This window comes from Ictidomys tridecemlineatus, chromosome 7 (genome assembly GCF_052094955.1).
Source record: "Ictidomys tridecemlineatus isolate mIctTri1 chromosome 7, mIctTri1.hap1, whole genome shotgun sequence".
NCBI lineage: Eukaryota > Metazoa > Chordata > Mammalia > Rodentia > Sciuridae > Ictidomys > Ictidomys tridecemlineatus.
The window spans coordinates 32,730,366-32,753,680 of NC_135483.1; the positions used below are offsets into that span (position 1 = coordinate 32,730,366).

A 23,315-nucleotide genomic window follows, 5' to 3' on the forward strand; every position below is an offset into this window, starting at 1 on the left:
ATTTAAGGTTGTTCTGTAAGGACAAATATTAATGTACTGATATAGTTATATGTTAAAATTACAAAAACTTCTAAAAATATTAATTACATTGTGTCTGTTAAGTTTTATCCTCTAGAGCAACTAATCTTGGAGAAATTAAGGTTTATACCTCTGTGATTAAATAGCAACTGTTATTTTAAAGTATTGTCCTACATTACAGAGTCTAGATTTTTCTTTAAAAGCTAACCTTGGTTAATATAAAAACATCAATGGAATTGAGGTACATTACTCTTCTTTACATATTAAGTGTGTTCATATCTTTCAAGTATACAAGTCTTTAAGGTAAAAGGTTTAAAGAAACATTTTTATCAAGCTGGTGTTCTCCAAACTAAAGTTGTCTGTAATGGTAATTTTAAATGTATAAGGATAATAGATTTTTATTGGGGATTTATTTATATTATTTGATGTTTTGTAACCAAACTTTATGTTACCTTTTACATTGGGATATAAAAATTTAAAGGTATTTTTAAAAGTAGTGAGAGCCTGATCTATTTAAAGGTTAATACTATAAAACATTTTGCCACTTTTCCACACATAAAAAAAAAGGGGGCTCCCAGCCTTTCCTTAATTATGTTGTATTGTGCTAGCTAACATTCATACAGAGTCAGGAAACAATATATGTAAACTTTATAAAATGATATCTAACAAGAGAAAAAAAAAGATCAGCTTTAAACTAAAACACTTTACCTAAGATTGTGAAGAGCCCTGCCTTACCTGAGATAAGACTCTGCCTCTGCATGTCAAAATGACTTCAAAGTAGGCCAGATTTCAGTTGATTTAAAGTTATATTCAAAGATTAACTTTATTGGAAAGAATACTGTCATCTCAAATAGAAAATATAATGTATAACTCAACCAAGGTTCAAAAGTATATACAAGCTAAATATGTTTTTACTTTTATTAATTTCACTTTGAATTTTCATTATAATTAAAAGAAAAGTGACCACGACACTCAGAGCAACCAAAAGACCTTTATTGTGGCAGTGTCTGATTAACACAGAGAGAGAGAGAGAGAGAGAGAGAGAGAGAGAGAGAGAGAGAGAGAGAAGGGAAAAACAAAGGGTAAGAGAGAAGAGTGGGAGGGAGAATGAGAGAGAGCGAAAGTGAGAGAAGAAAGAGAGAGCATGAGAAGGGGTCCTATCAAGAGAGAGTTTTTATAGTCAAAATCTATTAGGGTCTCTGGGTCTGCAAGCTTCCTTGTTGGCGTGCAGTGATTAGATCATACAGCAGTTGCTAAGGATTTCATCTTCTGCCTTCAGGCAGACAGAGCAGGGGTCAGATATGGAGTTTATTGCACCAGTGGGGTGGGAGTCAAATGTTCATCCTTGAGTGGGGTTGAGTGTTCAGCCTAGAGTGAGGTTGAGTGTTCAGACTTCAGGCAAACAAGCGAAACTAACATTTGTTCAGCCTGCTCCACAACTAACAATAACTAATGCCTGTTAATATTTTACAAAGATAAAACTTCATGAACATACAACCTAAATTAATTTGAGATATTAAGCCATCATCTGTAGACAGATAATAATTAAAAGAGATTAAATTAACTGTAAAGGGGCTAAGGTTATGGCTCAGCAGTAGAATGCCTGCCTTGCATGTGTGAGGCACTGGGTTTGATCCTCAACATCACATAAATAAATAAATAAATAAATAAAGATATTATGTTATGTAAAAAAAATTAACTGCAAAGTTATAAACATTAGAGTTAAAACACAGTATTCTTAGTTTAAGACTGATAAAATTGACTTTCTGGATGTTTAAGGTCAAACTCAAAAATTAAAGGTTAAAATAAAGGGGCCAAGAAAGCCAATATTTGGCTCTTGCCCTCTGACTCAGCCTGAACTCAGGACATGGGGGAAAGCTTTGCAACTCCGGGCCACATAATCTCCCGATAAGGGAGATTAATGAGACCACTGGAGAACAGAAAGCCAATGAGTGTGCATACTGCAAAAGAAGAGGGTAATTAAAAAGGGGAAACAAGCCTGATGCTTCCAAGGGAAGCCACATGGTCAGCAAGACCTTGACCCATCCTAACACAGATGACACTAGCAGAGCTAAAATTCTGCTCACAAGTTCCCCAAAAATTTCCTCCAAGGAAACTCAGCTGACTCTTACCAATAGATAGAAACAAGGTCAGTTTGACCAGCTTGCTCTTAAACACCCAGCCAAAACAGTTAAAAACCAAAGCACAGCCATTTGTGGGCATTTAAAAAGAAACAACAGTTATTTTGATGTAACTTAAAATATAAACTAGTGTTAGAACCAAAAAAAAAAAAAAAATAAGACTGGAGACAACAGAAGAGAGATCCTTAGGCAAAAATACCTGGTAACTATCAATAAAAACTGCTAGAAGTTTTTAGTCAGTTTAAGGCCTACAGATCTTCCTAACCTCCTACACAGTAGATGTAATCAATGTTTATTAATATAATTATCTAGCCCTAAGTAACAAAAGGATCTTTACTGAACACAGTGGTCATGCTAAAAAGGTATTTTTACAAAAATCAGATGACATTAACTAACTTAAATAAATGTTGTGTCTACATTCCTGATAATGCTGACAATGTTAAAGATTTATGTTCCCTAAAAAAGGGCCTTATTAAAGCTTTATTAGGCCCTGTTATGGGGACGGTTTCTCAGGTCTTCTGCCTCCTAGTAAACGATTATTAATTTCTATCATTTCATGATATTCATGGACAGGTTTTCAGATGCTACAACTACTATTTTGTATTAATCTTATTTCAGTACTCAAATCTTTTTGTTTCTCTCATAGAAGTGCCCACCCCCAGGTGAATTTACAACCTGTTCTTCCTGTACCAGATTTTTACCATGGATTCCTTGACCCTCTCAATTTCTAAAAAGGGACTCCAGACTGCTTTCCCACTGCACATCGCCCCCTCTCAGCTCGAAGCAGCAAGAACGGTCATTGTCCTTTTTCCTTACAGCAGTAGGAGGTCGCTAATATTAGAGGGGAAATTATGGTCAGTATAGATGTTTGCCAATATGTCTGGCTCAGAAAGATGTACCTAGGGAAGTACTCCCAAGATCACCCTGGGTGATCTCCCAGAAAGAGACACTTGTATCCACAACCCAACTTATAAGTGGGACAACTCCCCGTTCACCAAAAATCTTGCTTCCCAGGTCCCACTTTGAACTCCTTGCCTAAATCTCCAAATTGTCAATAACTCTGAACAATGTAACCTACTATTTTGATGGAGTAAAAGAAAAAGAAAACCTGGACTTATTAAAAGGCCAGGGCCCACTGATTTATCAACATAGACTGCCCCCATTTTAGTTCCCCTCTTGGCTGATATGGGGAGGAGGACAAACTTAAAAAATTAAGATTAAAATAAAGGGCCAAGAAAACCAATATTTGGCTTAATAACTAGACCTACTGCTTTGGGAATTGCAGCTCTTTTCAAAGGCTCTAAAAATTTTAAGTCCCTCAGCCATCAAACAGATATAGATTTAGGAAAACTAGAAAGGTGAATCTCCAAATTAGAGGTTTCACTAGACTCTCTGACAGAAATAGTCTTACAAAATAGATGAGGTCTAAATTGTCTCTAAAACAAGGAGGACTTTATATGGCCCTAGGAGAAACCTGTCATTTCTATGCAAACCATTCTGGGATAATAAAGGACAGTTTGGCACTAGTTAGAAACAGGTTAAAGGAAAGAGAGAAAGCACAAGAAACTTCTGGCAATTGGTTCCAAAACCTATTCTCATGGTCCCCTTGGTTGACTACCATCATTTTAGCCGTAGTTGAGCCCCTAGTCCTTCTCCTGATTGGGATTACTGAAGGACCCTGCCTCTTAAAAACCCTCCTAAACCATATACAAAAGAATGTAGGTGAGGTCTGACCATAAGTCAGACCAATATGGTCCCTTAGACACAGAAGGATGGAAAAGAAACTGGCTTGCTTGCATTGGCTAGACCCCCGAACATCCCTTTTGAGGTTTTCAGGCTTATAAGGAGCACCCTGGCAATTGTTTGGGACTGATCAGGGGAACAGCTTTATGTTCTGGTCAGTCACCACTAGCGTGTTTCAATAAAGACTTGATTTGATTATAGTGAGTGGTCTGGAAGTTAGTTTATGAAACCCTGGGACAAAGCTTTAACTATAACACCTTTATACTTGACTCAAACTTTATTTTGCTTCCTTTCACAATACTAATATGCATTAAGAATTATAAAATATCCTAGTTCTGCAAGTTAAACTTTTTTTAAATCATTAAATTATCTTGCACCATTGGAAAGGTCAACATCAGTAAACAAAAATAATTATTGCTTCCATTTAAATTCCACAACTATTTTATAATAATATTCTCACACAGTCTAGGTTATTCAGCCTAGAGGCAAGAAAGTGAGAATCTATATGATATGATATTTGCTTAATGATGACCCTGTAAAATTCTGATGAGCTTGTCTGCTTTATCCATTCCTCAAATTCCTATGAACACAGTTTTCTCAAATAGTGGTACCCTCAACACCTCCATGTTATACAAATGTAAAAAGGAATAAAAAATGAAGCTTAATTCTAATACATTCTATTTATAATAACTTCTAATAATAATCAATAAATAATTACCTAAATGGTAGAAATAACTGTCTACATGAATATAATTTTCAGGTATGTCAAGAATTATACAAGTAATATAATGTGAATTATAAAATCATAAAATATTAAATCAAGAAGAGACTTTAGAAATTATTTAGATCAATGACTTCATTTTACAGATTATAGAAGCACTATGAGATAAAATGACAGGTCAAATAAATAGGTAAAACCAGGGAAAAAACAGACTTTGGTTCTCTTGATTTTTTTAACTTATGCCACCCTCTCCCTAGAGAATTTTCAATTCTTTCTGAGATACTAGTATGTAGTGATATTACAAAGTCCAAAACAAATTCATACATAATATTTCTTGCCTTTAATTTATGGAAATGGTGTCATATTGTACTAGCACAGTGTCTATAAACTTGCACATAATCACAGTGGCATGTAATTTTTTAAAAAGAAGTACCTGGAGGATTACAAAAACATTCTCATCATTATTGGATTTCTCAATGCATAGTTTAATTACTAGTCATTAAAATCACTTGTATAAATGATATTATTGATTTGCTTATACAATAACATCAATATTATCAATCCATTCCTACTGATATATTGAACACATGTATTTCAATATACTTTAAAGGACCTGAGTTTCACTTTCATAAGTTTTATAAAGTTTTAATTTATTGTGCTTCAAATCTGACAACTAAAGTGACAAAATTTCATGTCACATTTTAAGTTCTTATTTAATTTTAACAATTCTGAAAAATACACATCATTATATTTAATCAAGCAAATAGTAACTAAGCAGAGAGTAATTTGTTTTTCCTACCAAAAGATAAAAGAAATGAAAAGTTAAAGTTACTACACTTGAAACTTAAAATAATCCCACTGGACTTGGGAGGCTAAGGCAGGAGGATCATTTTTCAAGATCAATCTTAGCAATTAGGGAAACTCTCAAAAACTGAGTGAAACCCTGCCTCAAAATAACAAAAGTACTGGAGATATAGCTCACTGGTAAAGCGTCCCTTGTTTCAGTCTCCAGGAAAAAATAATAATAATAATCCTCATTGTAAATTACCTTTAATGTCTTTTCAATAACACCATTCAATGATTACAAAATAATTTCTTCCTTAAAAATTATTTTTTAATTTGATTAAATATATAGTATGTATTTATTAATGGGATATCACCTTAAAAGATAATAAATGCTAGAAGATTTTATAAAATCTTGTTGTACTGGTCCAATATTTCATTTATTCTCTGTGTATCTTTAATGTACTTAAGAAATATAAATAATTGTTAAGGATGGCTCCATATGGAAAACTCTCAAAATAAAAGGCTATTTTATCATCTTAGGGGATTACAAAAAGAATTTTCAACAGCTTCATAATTAAGTTAATCTATAGAATACTTGTATTTTCGGTTTTCTACCTCATAAGAATATTTTGAGCCATTTGTGGTGGTTCACAACTGTAATCCCAGTTACTTCGGAGGCTGAAACAGGAGGATTGCAAGTTCAATTCAAAGTTCAATTCATGTTCCATTCAAAGAAACATTCCTCTATATAAATAAGCTCTTATGACAGGTCTATTAACTGAATGAAAATGTAGAAAAACTAAAAGAAATACAGGGTTGTCTTTCTTCATCTAAAATCTAGATTACTTTTTATTATCTTTACTCTCCTGAAAGTTCCTTGGATATAAGAAAAATATGAGAAAAGTAGTAAACGTCTCACCCCTTTCTTCCACAACAAATCATCCCCATCAGACTAATCTAAAACACTAGAAGAGACTTCTAGTTGATCACAGAATAATCTATTTTCAGGAATATTCCAGATTGTCACTGTATTTAATTTACTGACTAAAATTTTACTCTGCCTGAAGGGCTTATACATTGAAAACCAAGAAATATACTTTCAAGAACTTAAGTCATTAGGGATTTCTGTTTCTGGTCTAAAAAGGGTAACAAGGACCATATTTCTCCTGCTGCCTGAAACAAACAAACCACAAACATATTTAAATATACAGAAGAATTTTGTTAAGCTACATCACAGTTATAACAAAGTGCAGCGAGAGTCGAAAGATGGGAAACAAGATAAGCTCTACAATTACTACTTTGAAAGGCTTTCCAGGCAACAGGGCTATAAGAAGGAGCTTAAGTGGAACCTGCAAACAAAGTTGAAGAGAAAAATCTGAGAGACTAGAGAGACCATCATAGCTAGATTTCATAGGAAAGGTTACCAGAGAAGACAGAGAAAGGATATACAGAGAGAACCAAAGAGACCCATAAAGGGCCCCATCAAGCATTCAGTTGAGTAATGATCAGTGAACAAGCATGTAAGGGAATATTCAAGGGAATAAAAGATAAAGGGAAAAAAATGTCTGAAAGGAACTAAGAGATGAGCAGATATTCCCACAACCAAAAACTAAACAAAATCATAATTGATGGGACACGGGCTAAAGTACTCAGAAAAATTTTTCTTCATTCCAAGAGAATAATTAGTGGTAAACTAGGCACTACTCCAGAGCCACCTAAAACACTATAAATGCAAAATGCAAAAGTATCAAACTGTTTCCATATAACTGAACTGTATCACAAAAAAAAAAAAAGCTTAAAGAATAATAGGAATACAAAAATAGCCAACATCCAACAGGTAAAACTTAACAGTGCCTGACATCACCTAAGATACTAGGCATTCAAAGTCAGGAGAACACATACCATAATGAGAATAATCAATCAAATCCAAGCCAGAATAGACAAAGATGTTAGAATTAGCAAAGCAGGACATCAAAACATGACTGTATTTCATACATTCAAAAAATTAAGAACATGGAAGTTACCAAAGAGAGAGAAAGTCTCAAATTGAAATTCTAGACACAAAAAGTATATCTGAGATGAAAAAATACACTGAATGGTATAAACAGCAGATTTGATGTTGAACAATAAAGATTAGTAAACTTGAAGGCATGGTAACAAAAAGTATACAAAATGAAACCCAGGAAGAACAAATTTTGATTTAATGAAAATAATATAAGAGATCTGTATGACAACTTCATGCAGCCTAACATATTGGTAAAGGAATCCCTGAAGGAAAAGAGAAAGAGAAGGAATCAGTAAAAGTACTTGAAGAAATAATGCCAATATATCCCCAAACTCAATGAAAAGTCATAAACTCACAAAAAGCTCAAAAAAAAGATACCAAAAAATGTGAAGAAAAAAACACTTAGAAACATCATAATAAATTGCATATAACTTGTGATAAAATAAAATTTTAAAAGCAGCAATAGAAACAAACATTATTCAAAAAATATATATATATATACAAATATATATTTATATATCATCATTGTTATTGGAATCAGTGAAAGGGAAAGGCAGTGAAGTAATACCTTTAAAATACCAAAAGAAAAAACTGTCAACCTAGAATTCTATATCCAACATAAAAAAAAAACCTTTGGAAAAATAAAGACAAAATTTTCTGCATAAAAATGTTTAAAATATTAACCAGAACACTTTCATTAAAAGGAAAACTGAATGAATTTCCTTTGAGCAGATAAAATATGAGGCTACATAAAAATTTAGAAAAGCACTACATATGGTAATTACATGAATAAGTGTACAGTTTATACCTTTTTAAAATATTTTTTAGTTGTAGTTGGACACAATACCTTTATTTCTATGTGGTGCTGAGGATCGAACCCAGTGCCTCACATGTGCTAAGCAAGCACTCTACTACTGAGCCACAACCCTAACCCTACAGTTTAAATTCTTATTATTTAAAACCCCTCAAAGATAAGCTTTTTAAGCAAAATAAATAACAATACACTGTGGGGTTTATAAAACCGGTAAAAGTACAATATGACACCAATAACACAGACTCTAAAGAGAAAAAAATGGAAGTACACTATTGTAAGCTTGTTAATACCACACCTGAAATAGTATAATATCAGTTGAAGGTTTACCATGATAATTTAAATCTCTATACTACAAATCCTGTAGCAATTAATAAACGACAGAGTTATAGCTATGAAGTCAATAAAGTAGAAAAAATAGAGTCATAAAAAATACTTGAGTAATCAAAAAGAACAATGAAAAAATAAAACGAAAATAAAGACCAGATGAGACAAAGAGAAAACAAAAACCAAGATAATGTAATCAAACCAAATCTCATCAATGATCACATACAATGTAAATTGTCAAAACATCCACCTAAAAGCCAGATTGTCGGGTTGAATAATATAGTAAGACCTAACTATATTATGCCCATAAAAAAAGTACTTTAAGGGACTAGGATTGTGGCTCAGCAGTAGAACGTTCACCTAACACATGCAAGACGCTGGGTTCCATCCTCAGCACCATATAAAAATAAATTAAATTAAGGTAGTGTGTCCAATAACAACTAAAAATATATTTTAAAAGATAAAAAAGTACTTTATATATAAAGATACAAATAAGATTTAAGTTAAAGAGTAGAAATATATATGCATGTTAATACCACCCAATATAAAGTTGAAGAAGCTGGGGATGAGGATATAGCTCAGTTGGTAGAGTGCTTGCTTACATTCATAAGGCTCTGAGTTCAATCCCCAACACCACAAAAAAAAAGTGGATTTTTTTATTAAGATTGGGCAAAATGGATTTCAAAGGCAAAGAATATTACCAGGAAAAGAGAAGACCACTTAACAATGATAAAGGGATCAATTAAATAAAAGGTATGCAAAGTATGTTCTGGTGCTACAAAATAATCTATATAAACCTCCCAACATTTGAAAATTAAATAGCATACTTCTATAAACTCAAGGGATCAAAGAAGAATATATATATATATATATATATATATATATTTTTTTTTTTTTTTAACGGAGTGAAATAATAAGACAACATATTCATGGGAATTTGGTGGATGTCAATAAAGCAGTAGCACCTAGGGAAAATTTCCAGCATATGACCTATATGTTAAAAAAGAAACAATATATCAAAACAATATCTCAAAGCAATATCTCAAAATAATATCTCCCCTTCCACCTTAAGAAACTAGAAAATTAAAATCAAAGTAAGCAGAAGTAAAAGAAAATAATAATTATCAAAAGAAAAATCAACAATAGAGAAAAATCAATGGAACCAAAAGGTGATTTTTTGAGAAAGTCAACAAAATTAACAAAAAAAACTAGCTAGACTGAATAGGGGGGGAAAAAAGAGAAAATATACAAATTACCAATATTAAGAAATATAGATGTGATATTACTACAGATTCTATGACATTAAAAGAAAAATAATGGAATACTACAAACAATTTTATACCAATAAATTTGACAACTTATGAGGAAATGGACAAATTCATTGAGAGACATTGTTATGCAAACTCATTCAAGAAAAAAATATATAACATGAGTAACACTATATTTAGGAATTAAAACTATACCCCTTTTTAACAAATAAAACTGCATGTCCAGATGGCTTTACTGGTGAAATACTACCAACCAATGAAAAATAAAATAATACAATTTTTACACAAACTCTCCTAAAACATGGAAGAAAATACTTCCAACTCATTCCAATAGGCCGGCATTAAACTAATTTCAAAACCAAAGAAAAATCCTGCAAGAAAAGAAAAATACAGATAATATGCCTAATGAACATAGAAGCAAAAATTCAAAACAAATTTTTTTCGAATCAAACTCATTAATATAGAAAATGGATAGTCTATCATGACCAAATAGGGTTTCTCACAGAAATAGAGTTGGGTTAACATTCAAAAATCAGTCAATGTAAGCTTCATCATATTCAAAAAGAAAGGAAAAAATATAAGCTTAATCTCAATAGATGGAGAAAAAGCTTTGAAAAAACCCAACGTCTATTGATTATTTAAAAACCAAAACTCTCAGCAAATTGGTCTAGTTGCCATCTATGAAAATACAGCTAACATTAGACCTGACAGTGAGACTGAATACTTTCCCCCTATAATTGAGAACAACACCAGGAGCCTCATCAGTGAAACCCACCTATAGTCCCAGGGACTCTGGAGGCTGAGACAGGAGGATCATGAGTTCAAAGCCAGCCTTAGCAATTTAGCAAGGCCCTAAGCAACTCAGCAAGACCTTTTCTCTAAATGAAATACAAAAGAGGCCTGGGGCTCATTGGTTAAGCATTCCTGGATTCAATCCCTGGTAACCCTCCCCCTGCCAAAAAAAAAAAAAAATGTTGTCTACTTTCACCATTTCTATGAAAATAATAATGGAGTTTCTAGCCAATGCACTACTTAGAAGAGGGGGAAAAAAAACTTAATCAAGTAAGCCAAAGGGAAAAGGTTAGGAGAAGTACATGATTAGTTCTGGATGAAACAGCACATTGATAAAAGGGCACAATGAGAAAATGAAGAAATGAAATTACAGCAGAGAATAATTTCCCACAATTATGTCCAAGTAATATATATGAAGATATCAGTTTCCCATTTAAAAACTACCTAAGTAAATAGTTAGGTGATAAGATACTAGTGAGGATATAAAGGCAAATCTAAAAAATGGACTGTAATGAACATTTTTAAATATTGTTTTTTCTAATTTCAACAAAATATTCTTTGGATAGCATTAACATATTCCCTAACTTAGAGAGGTAAACTACAAACATCTTGTATAAGTATAAAAAAACTTTAATATTTCTTCTTTAAATTCTAGCTTCCATAATCATAGTCTAATATTTTTCTATTAATGTTAAAAAAGCAACAAAAGAGCATTTAGCTTCAAAAGCTATAAAATTATGAAAAGAATCTCAAAGGCTCCTTTCAAAAGGAAAGGAAACAGACCAAGGAAGAACTGATCTACAAGGTTTGTAAAACTGTCATCTGCAGAGAGTTAACTACCTGAACTAAAACAGTCCCAAGTATTATAAATATACTTGTCTCTCTTTGGGATGGACCATTGTGTTAGTATAAAACCTACTGTCAAAAAAAGTTGGCATTTTTGTGCTTTCCCCTATTCAAAATAAGGCAATGTGTTGCATATCCGAGGAATGGGTTATGTGTATTAATAATAAACTCCTCAAAATGTTTAGTTACAGAATATTATGATTCAATAAAATTTGATAGCTCTTTATCTTTGTAAAAAAAACAACTATGTGTAGCAACGGAGAAACTATATTAAAATTCTGTCATTGATCAATTGCATGCTTTACGAATACAATTTAGTTTCTCGAGGTCCTAGTTTTCTGTACCAGAAAAATAAAGGAGTGAGGCCAAATCATCTCTTAAATTGTTTTCATTGTCTTTGAAAGTCTGAGATCATAAAATTCTAACAAAATCAAAAGCTAGCTGACACAAAACAATGAGACAAATATATTTAAAATTCAGTGAAAAATTAAAGAAACTTTATCTTAAATGAGGACACCATAAGTATCTTGTTCTTTGGTTAATCACAGTAGTAATTTCTGTTTTCATTTTTTTGATTCACAATAAGCTTAGCTATAAGAGAACTGTCATGTTTTCATTTCTGTACCTTGTTTGAGCGTAATGACACTCGACCTCCACAACGAGCACAGAACTTTGTTTGGCAATATGAACAGTTATGGCCACATCCATCAGCAAATTTCGTTTTGTGGCAGATACCACAAGTTGGGGCATCACCCTTCTGTTCTTGCTGTTGCTGTGATTCTTCTCCCATCTTCTTAACTTGCTCCTTATACATTTCAAACTGCTGATGAAGTTTTCTGCAGAGAAAACAGACAAGAAAAAAAAAATTGGTTTCCCTTATGGTCTCATAAAAAGAAATTATATATATATATATATACATATATATATATATATAATTTCATAATTAAAACTACATAGAATGAAAATAAAAATTTAATTTTATGCTTACAGAATAACATCTTGCATGGCACACTACTGTAAAAAATGTTACAATTAGTTCTACTTTCTGTTATTCATATTAATTTAAAAACCAATTAATACATGTTTATGCAGGTGTTTCTTTTAATAAGAACTCTAAAATTTCTACTTACCATTTGCAATATTTTTCAATCGTACACTTTAAAATAATTATAATGTTTTTCTTCAACAGTATACCTTTAAAAATATAGGAAGCTAATTGGACATACATAGTGAAGCCAAAATATATAAACTTCAAATAAATAAAACACTATCTAAATTGGTATAATCCAAAGAATCCAAACAGAGGGAACACCACTTAGTTGTTAAAAAATAAGTAAATTTTAATAGCCTAACAAAGGGGATTATACAAATAAAAGTTAACTTTTCACTATAAAAATAAAAGGGTCAAAAAGATGTCTAGAAATGCATATTATTTACTCAAATTAGAAATAGTTATAAAACTTTTCTCTTCCATTGTCTCCATAATGAAAATTTTTTTAATATTTACAAAACTGTAATTAGGGCTAGGGTTGTGGCTCAATGGTAGAGTGCTCGACTAGCAAGTCTGAGGCACTGTGTTCCATCGTTAGCACCACATAAATATTTAAAAAAAGAAAAAAAAAGATATTGCGTCCACCTAAAACTAAAAACTAAATATTTTTAAAAAATGGATCACTGCTGCCTCTGATGCCACTGCTGCCATCCCAAGGTCACCTGGAAGTCTTCTTTCTGGGTGCTGCTGCCCTTGCAGCTATAACCACTTGCTGCTGCCACAGGAGACACCACTGCCCTTGATGCACCCGACACCGACAGAGCTTTTGACACCCCCCAGTCCCACCCCCCCACTCCCCCCACCCCCGCCCATGATCATCTGGTGATGCTGCCCCTACAGCAGCCACCACTGCAGCTGCCACTGCTACTGATCCTTGGCCTGCTACCAACAACCACCACCACTACCACTGCTACCATAGCCTAGAGGACTGCTGCAGGGGAGACTCCAGGGTTGGTTCCACATGGCTGCACCCACTGGGACACCAGCCAGGTCCTGAGGTTTACCACCACAAGAGCCGCTGTCTGAGGACTCCAGTGGAGACCTGTAGGTCCATTGTGGGGGTGCCTGTGAGTTTGGAGGTGTCTGGGGTCTTCCTACTGGGAGTGCTGGTGGCCCTTCCCTTCCTCCTGCATCTCAAGGTTGCTCTTTCGCAAGAGTGTATTCCTGATTGTCTCTGCAAGTAGGAGCAGCATTGAGATCTTGGGACTACAGGTGACCAAGCCTGAGGTATCTGAAGCCCTGATCTGTGAGATAATTACACAGTCTGTGAGGGCTGATCTGGATCTGGTGATCCCAAGAGACAAGAGAGACAGGGCTGAGAAACTGTTGAACACTGATAGAGACGGATTGGCTTTCCATAATTCACTAATAACTCCACCATATTTGGAACAGGGTGCTTTTTATGCATCAGTGTGTGGAGGACACTGATATATCAATGGTGTTTTGCATTTTTTTTATCTTGCATTTCTTTTTTTCTTTTTTTTTAATTTGTTTTAATTACACATGACAGTACAATGATCTTGACATATCATACATTTGAATCAGATGGGCTATAATTTCTCATTTTTCTGAGTGTACAGGTTGCAGAATTACATTGGTCATGCAGTCACATATGATGTTTTGCATTTTTGTTGCATTCTTATATTTCTCTTTGTTCATATCATTCCTCTCTCATCTGTTTTCTTGGATTTTCTTTCCAAATTTTCTGCAACCAACAGCCAATCTCTGTCCACACCTCTTCCACTCTTCTTGTGAATTTTTGCTTCTAACTTCTTTCTTTCTCCCTCATGAATATCACATACTATACTACCTCTGGTATCTTATTCACCATTTGAAATTGTAAACTGTTTTAACAAATTTTCTCTTTATATTATAGATAGTTTGGTTTAGTGTGAGAAAGCAGTAGATGCCTTAGTGGGAACCATTAGGTTTAAGACTATATATTTTTACACTGGGTGCTGTTGACACCATTAAAGGCAAGGTGCTAGAAACCTTCAGGGACATTATAGGACTATAGGATAGAATTTGTGCTGCCTTAGATCCATACTTTTAGATGGGAAAATACATGAACAACATGAAAAAACAAGGGAATAAAGCACCCCAAACAAACCAAGATGTTTCAACATCAGAAACCACTGATAACACAGTAGAAGAATTGTCCAAGAAGGAGTTCAGAATGTACATAGTTCAATGGATTTATGAAGTCAAGGACAATATAAGGAATGTAATCAAAGAAAAAGTACAGAAAGTGAAAAATCACTTCAATAAGGAGTTGGAGATCGTGAGGGGGAAAAAAACCAGAAATCCTCAAAATGAAGCAATCAGTAAACCAAATTATAAATTCAATAGAAAGCATCACCAACAGACAAAACAACTGAACCTCAGACAATGAAGACAAAATATATATTATTGAAAGTAGAGTTCACCATGCAGAGAAGATGGTGAGAAACCATGCACAGAACATCCAAGAATTATGGGATAACATGAAAAAAACAAATTTAAGAAATATCGGAATAGATGAAATAGAAATACAAACCAAAGGAATGCACAATCTTTTCAATGATACAATTGCAGAAATGTTCCCAAACCTAAAGAATGAAATAGAAAATTAAATACAAGAGGCTTACAGGATCCCAAATGTACAAAATTACAGCAGACCCACACCAAGACACATTATAATGAGAATGAATAACACAAAGAAAAAATATAAAATCATAAAGGCTATGAGAGGAAAGAAATCAAATTATGTATAGGGGGAAAACAATTCAGATCTCAATTGATTTCTCAACCCAGACCCTCAAAGCTAGGAGGTCCTGGAATAATAAATTTCAAGCAATGAAAGAAAACAGATGCCAATCAAAAAATTTTAAATACAGTAAAATTAAGTTTCATATATCAAGATGAAATTAAAACCTTCCATGATAAACAAAAATTAAAAGAATTCACAACTAAAAAGCCTACACTACAAAACATTCTCAACAAAATATTCCATGAGGATGAAGTGGGGAAAAAAAAAAAAAACAGCAAAGGGAGAAAATACACTAAAGAAAAGTTCAACCAAATGAGAAACTGAGACAAATCAAAAACCAGAAATAAGTCGAAATGACAAGGAATACAAATCACATCTCAAGAATAACCTTGAATGTTAACAGCCTAAACTCATCAATCAAAAGACATAGATTGCTAAAAAGCTTCTTCTCAGCAAAAGAAACAATTGTTGAGGTAAATAGAGAGCCAACAGAATGGGAGCAAATTTTTACCCCATGCACATCAGATAGAGCACTAATCTCTAGGATATATAAAGAACTCAAAAATATTAACACCAAAAAACAAAAACAAAAACAAATAACCCAATCAATAAATGGGCCAAGGAACTGAACAGACACTTCTCAGAACAGGATATATAATTAATCAACAAATATATGAAAAAATGTTCAACATCTCTTGCAATTAGAGAAATGCAAATCAAAACAACTCTAAGATTTCATCTCACTCCTGTCAGAATGGCAGCTATTAAGAATACAAACACAAATAAGTGTTGGCGAGGATGTGGGGGAAAGGGCACACTCATACATTGGCTGGTGGAACTGAAAATTAGTTCTGCCAATATGTAAAGCAGTATGGAGATTCCTTGGAAAACTGGGAATGGAACCACCATTTGAATCAGCTATCTCACTCCTTGATCTACATACAAAAGACTTAAAAACAGCATACTACAGGGACACAGCCACATCAATGTTTATAGCAGCACAATTTACAATAGCCAAACTGTGGAACCAACCTAGAAGCCCTTCAGTAGATGAATGGATAAAGAAAATGTGGTATATAAACACAATGGAATATTACTCAGCATCAAAAGAGAATAAAATCATGGCATTTGCAGGTAAATGGATGAAGCTGGAGAATATAATGCTAGTGAAGTAAGCCAATCCGCCAAAACCAAATGCCAAATGTTTTCTCTGATATAAGGATGTTGATTCATAATGGGAATTGGGGCGGGGGGGGGGCAATTCTGCTGTCATATATAACAAATTAGAATAAATTTTAGAAAGAAATTTTTAAAACTGTGCAAAATTTAAAAAATAAGACAGATGAAAAAGGGTTAGTAAACAATAAGAACAGAAGATCCAAGAATTAACCTATATATGAAATTGGAGTCCCAGAGGAAAAAAAAAACAATAGAAGAAATATCTGAAGGAATAATAGCCAAGGATTTTCCAAAACTAATGAAAACAACACCAAATTAGATATAAGAACTCAGAGAATTCCCTGTAGAACAAATATCAAGTAGACACACACACATACACAATGCAGGACACTTCATAGTCAAACTGCCAAAAAAAGAGAAAATGTTGAAAGCAGCTAGAGAAAACACAAATTATGTACAGAAAACCAACAGTAAGATTACAGATTACTCCTTAGAAACCATGCAAGCTACAAGACTTCAAAGTGATGTCTATAAAGCATTGGCAGGAGATGGGTTAAAAAAAAAAAGGCTAACCCAGGATCCTATACACATTAAAATTATACTTCAAAGTGTGACATAATAAGAACTTTTAAGAAAAATGGGCTGAAAGAATTCACTAATATTTCCTCCATTACAAAGAACTTAAATTCGTGTGTGTGTGTGTGTGTGTGTGTGTGTGTGTGTGTGTGTAAAACTGGACATGGACATAGAAATAAGTGCTTATGTTAACAATAAAAGGGTACATAGAACAGTTTTTCATTAGTTGTGTTACCCCTCCCCCAAGCCCAGGCAGCACAGCATGGAAAGAGATTCTCTCCACTTGAGGAAAGGAAAGGAAAGTGGGCACGTCACTTTACCTCAAACCCCAACACTAAGCCCACCCCAACAAAACACAGTGCCTGCTAGGGTCTGTGGTTCCAGACTCTAAGTCAGTACCCACAGATTGAGTTAACAGACCTGCACAAACACCAGCAGGATCTAACAGCCTCAGACCCTAGGCCTGTCCAGCAGACTTAGTCTCTGGACCCACCTGATAGTCAGTCTGATTCAAGAAGCCCCAGCTTCTGACCTGCCCCAGCACCAGGTTAGCTCCAAAGACTAGAGATCAAGGCTGGCCCCCAAAGTCCTAAACTCTAAGGTAGTACCCACAGACTAAGCTTCCAAGCCCACCTCAGTGACAGAACAGATGCCAGAGCCTCAGACTTTACCACTCCAACAGACTTGTCTCTAAGTCTGGCCAGACTGACACCAACTGCTGTAGGCTTCCGACAGCCCAAACACCAGGGTGGCCTCTATAACCCCAGGATTCAGGACAAATCTAGCACCAGGCCAGCTCATGCAGCCCTAATCAACAGTTTGACAATTCTTTGATCCACTCTCCAGGCCAGCCTCTATGGGTATAGGCCTCAAACTTGCCCAGGACCAGACTAGCATCTTCAGCTCCAGACAAGTATTTGCAGATTAAGCCTCTAAGCCCACTCTAGCACCAGTAAGACTCTGGTAGCCCAGGGCTCTAGGCCTGCCAGGCACACTAGGTCTCCAGCCAACACGAACACCAGGCCAACTCAAGCAGCCCAACCTCTGAATTAGCCACAGGAACCCATATCTTTGGGCTTACCCAAGCAGAAGACCAGCCCCGCCAGACTTAGGCCCAAGGTCCTCCCCAACCTGGACCAGGACAGGATCTGCAATCCCAGGTACCAGATAAGTATCAACAGTAGACCCACACAGGTGAAGACTATAGGCAGGTCTCTACATTGAATTCAGACCCACCCAGCACCAGACCAAGCCCTGCAGCCCCAGGTCAAATTCCACCCTAGGTTTTAGAGCAGTCTGGAGCCAGGTATTCCAAGCCCACCACAGTGCTTCCCGCATCTCTTTCATGGTTAGAGAGACAGTTTTCTCTTGAAACTTTTCCCTAGCTGCAGTGACTCTGCCTCTGCCCTAAGGATGACAGGTAGACTGCTGGGAATACTTTAGGTCACGACAAGTTCACAGGGTAGAGATTTTACTGCTGTGCTAAACCCAGCCAAGAGATAGCACACCTTGCTCCACACCAATTAAATTAGCTCAAATTTCAATGAAACTTTAATTTTAAAAAAAAATCAGAAGAGACAAAAAATCCCAAACTAACAGCCAGCTGGAAGGGGGGAGCTTAAAAGTCCCATTAATAGACTTTCATTCCCACAACAAAAACAAAGAATTAACAAAAAGGCTGTGAACACGACAATAATGAAGGGTGATCATATAAATCACTCTAGAACACTCTGACAAGAGAAGGCTGTGCCTTAATAAGACCCACAAATTAGAGTGGAAGAGAACTCATACCCATAGATGGATAAAATACAACATAGGAATACAAAAAAAAATACAGAATAACAAGGTAACACTATGTCTTCTAAAGTTCACAATTCACCAGCAAATGACTCCAAAGATATTTAAATTAATGAAACACCAGACAAAGAATCCTAGATAATTATTATTAAAATGATGAATGAATTTCAAGAGAACAGAAAAAAACAACTGAACAAATTAAGAAAGTCAGTACAGGATATGAATGAGGAATTCAGTAAGGAGATATTGAAAAAGAACCAAATAGAAATCTTAGAAATGAAAGAGAAAATAAATAATATGTTCTGTTGAAAGTGTCACAAATAAAGTAAGCTATGCTGAAGTCAGAATCTCAGAACTGGAAGAAAATGTGGCTGCCCTTGAACATGCAGACAGTATTAATGAGCTGAGCATAGGGCACACACCTATAATCCCAGTGACTCAAGAGACTAAAACCAAAGGATTACAAATTCAAGGTCATTTAGTGAGATGCTGATCAACTTAGTGATACCCTGTCTCAAAATAAAAAATAAGATGGGCATAGTGATGCATGCCTGTAATCCCAACTACTTGGGAGGCTGAGGCAGGAAGATCATTAGTTCAAACGCAGTCTCAGCAACTTATCAAGGCCCTACACAACTTAGCAAGACCCTGTGTCTAATAAAAAAAACTGGGGGTGTGGCTCAGAGGTTAAGTCTCCCTGCATTCAACTCCTGATACAAAATAAATAAACAAATAAAATGGGCTGGTGATCTAGCTCAGCAGCATTAGGTTCAAACCCCAAAGCCCCCAAAAAAAACAAGTAAACATGATTAGAATATGCAAGAACTCTGGGACAACATTAAGATACCAAATTTTTGAATCAAATAGTGTTGAGATGCAGGCTAATGACATAGATAATCACTTCTGGGAAATAATAACAGAAAAATTTCCAAACCTTGAGAATAATGTGGACATCCAGATACAGGACATATCGCAATATGGGACATATTCAGAACCCCAAATAGACAAGATCAAAAAAGAACCTCCCCATAAGGCAATATAATTAAAATGCCTAACACAAAGAATAAGGGCAGAATTTTAAAAGCCTCAAAAGAAAAGCATCAAATCACAGAAAGCCAATCAGCATTACTTCTGATTTCTCATCACACATTCTAAAAGCCAGCAAGGCTTGGAATGATATGTTCCAAATCTCAAAGAAGATAACTGTCAACCAAGATTGCTGTATCTAGCAAAGCCATTCCTCAGAATCAAAGAAAAAAAAATTCCAAGATAAGCAGAAACTAAAAGAATTCATGACTAGTTAAGCTGGCACTACACAAAATACTTAAAGAAATACTACACAAAGAAGATCAAAAACACTTTCCAGAGCTCACAGACAAATCTCATTTAAAGAGCAGCTAAACAAATTAGAAACAGGACCTAATTAAACATTAGAATAAATCCAAATGGAAAAGAAAACATTTATCCGTAATAACATTGAGTGTACATTGTCTCAATTCTCCAATTAAAAGACTTAGACTGGCAAAAAGAATTAAAAAACAAGATCCAACCATATGTCATTTACAAAAGACTCACCTTATATACAAAGTCAGCCACAGGCTGAAAGTAAAAGGATAGAAATTGATATATCATGCAAATGAAACCCGGAAAAAAAAAAACAAGAGTAGCTACTCTTATATAAAAGCAGAGTTCAAGCCAAAATTAATCAGAAGTGACAAAGAAAGTCACTTCATTCTAGTAAAGGAAACAATACAACCAGACGATATAATAATAATAAATACTTATATCCAAAATGTATAATGCACCTAATTACATGAAACTGACACTACTTGAATTAAAGAGTCAGACAGACCCCAGTACAATAATACTGGATGATTTCAACACACCCCTCTCACCAAAAGATAAGTCACCTACACATAAATTCAGTAAAGATTCTTTGGGCCTAAAAAATATACATTAAATAGACTTAACAGACATCTATAAAATATTTCATTCTACAGCCAAATACACTTTCTTCTGAGCTGTTCATGAAACCTTCTCTAAATCAGACCATATTTTATGCCACGAAGCAACTTGTAGCAAACAAAACACACAAACACATAATGATATAATTTCTTGCCTCTTACCTGATCATACTGGAATGAAATTAGAAATCAACACCAAAAAAAAAAAAAACCTACAAAACTACATAAACACATGGAGATTGAACAACATACATTTGAATGATGAATGGGTGATAAAAGAAATAAGGAGAGAACTTTAAAAATTCTTAAAATCAAATGATAATAGTGATACAACATACTAGAATCTCTGGAACACTTTGAAGGTGGTTCTAAGAAAGTTTATTTTACGGGGCTGGGGATGTAGCTCAAGCGGTAGCGCACTCGCCTAGCGTGTGTGCGGCCCGGGTTCGATCCTCAGCACCACATACAAACAAAGATGTTGTGTCCGCCGATAACTAAGAAAAAATAAATAAATATTTAAAAAAAAAAAAAGAAAGTTTATTTTATAATCCTAGAGGCATGGGAGGCTGAAGCAGGAGGATCACAAATTCAAAGCCAGCCAAAGCAATTTAGCAAGGACCTAAGCAATTTAGTGAAACCCTGCCCAAAATTTAAAAAAATAAATAAATAAAAGGGCTGAAAATATGGCTCAGTAGTTATGCACCCCTAGCTTCAATCTTCTCCCAGAAAAAAGAAGAGTGGGGAGTGAAGAGCAGGAAGAGAAGGAAAAGAAGAATGTTTGTAGCAATGAGTGCCTACATAAGAAAATCAAGAAGATCCCAAATAAACTACTAATGATGTATCTCAAGGACCTTGAAAAATCAGAACAAACCAACTTCAAAACCAGATAAAAGGAAATAATTCAGATCACAGTCAAAATAAATGAAATAGAAAATTTTTTTAAAAGTACAAAGTATCAATGAAACAGAATTGGTTCTTCAAAAAGATAAACAAGATTGACACAGCCTTCACAAAACTAACCAAAAGAGAGAAGACCCAAAATAATAAAAATTAGAAATGAAAAGGAAAAAATCACCACAGACATCACAGAATCCAGATGATCATTAGGGACTATTTTTGAAAACTTAAACATCAATAAATTGGGAGAGTACAATACATATAACCTGCCAAAGCTGAATCAAGAGAACATTAAAAACTTAAGACAAATGACTAACAGTGAGAGATAAGCAGTATAAAAGCCTTTCGACAAAGAAAACCCTGGACCAGAAGGATTCTCAACTGAATTCTACCAGAGCTCTACAGAAAAACTAATGTCAATGCTTCTCCAATTATTCTATGGAATACAAAGGGATGGAACACTTCCAAATTCATTCTATGAAGCCAATATCACACTCATATCAAAATCAGATAAGAATACATCAAAGAACGAAAGTTACAGACCAAAATCCCTAAGGAACTTAGATGCAAAAATCTTTAATAAAATATTAGCAAATTGTATTCAACAATTAGTATTAAGAAAATTGTACATCGTGATCAAGTTGGTTTTATCCTAGGGATGCAAGTTTGGCTCAACCTATAGAAATCAATAAACATAATTCATCACATCAATAGACTTAAAGACCTAGTTTACAGGCGAAATATACTGTATTAGTTAATTGGAGAACTCAATATCATTAAGGTTACAATTATCTTCAAATTGATCTATTAATCCAATGCCATAACCAATCAAAATCCCAGCATGGTTTTTTATAGCAATTGACCTGCCAATCCTAAAATTTATGTGAAAAAGCAAAAGTCAAAAACTATATTTTTTAAGAGAAAATAGTTAAAGGATCCACACTGCCTGATTTCAAGATTTATACAAGCTATAATCATCTAGTCAACATGGAACTAGCAAACGATAAAGACAGGTACCAACGGAAAACAATAGAGTCCAGAAATAACCAAATATTTAAGTGAGAATTAATTTTTTTACACAGGTACCAAAGTAATTCAATGGAGAAATAGTCTTTTAAGCAATAGGAAACTCATGTGTAAAACAGTGTTTGAAAAATCCATGTGTAAAAAACAAGTAAAATATGAATTATCAACTCACACTTCATAGTTTAAAGACTAAAAATGTATTACAGAACTAAATATAATGACTGAAACTATAAAACTTCTAGGAAAGCACAAAAATAAAAATCTTTTTGTTCTTGGGTTTAAACAAAGACATCTTAGATAGGTTAGGCAAGGATTTGAATGTAAAACTATGGACCAGAAAGAAGTTACCAATGGTGCTGGAACCCAGTCCTTAAGAATTCATGGCATAACAGAAAAATAAAATAAAAACTCCTGGACTGTAAAAACAAAAATGGTTTTCTTAATTGAAGGGAAAAAAAACATGCAGTGGGCCAAATTTGGCTTGTGTGTCATAGTTTGCCCACATGATATGATTTCACATAGATGATATTCTGTACAAGACAAATCAGATCAATGGCTTCTAGGGAGTATAGTAAGGAGATTAATGACAAATGGCACAAAAAACTTTTAGGGGTGAAG

The 23,315-nt window shown here is 34.3% G+C and overlaps 1 protein-coding gene across 38 annotated transcripts in view; it reads right to left on the minus strand.

Moving 5' to 3' along the window:
- The window catches only part of Rims2 (regulating synaptic membrane exocytosis 2), a 559,411-nt gene that overhangs the window by 426,005 nt on the left and 110,091 nt on the right, over positions 1–23,315 (minus strand). For all 38 annotated transcript variants that reach the window (XM_005316267.4, XM_005316266.4, XM_021724861.3 and 35 more), the window contains one exon: positions 12,084–12,294. In XM_005316267.4, coding sequence (XP_005316324.2) covers positions 12,084–12,294 — 211 coding nt within the window. The remainder of the gene's footprint in view (positions 1–12,083; positions 12,295–23,315) is intronic.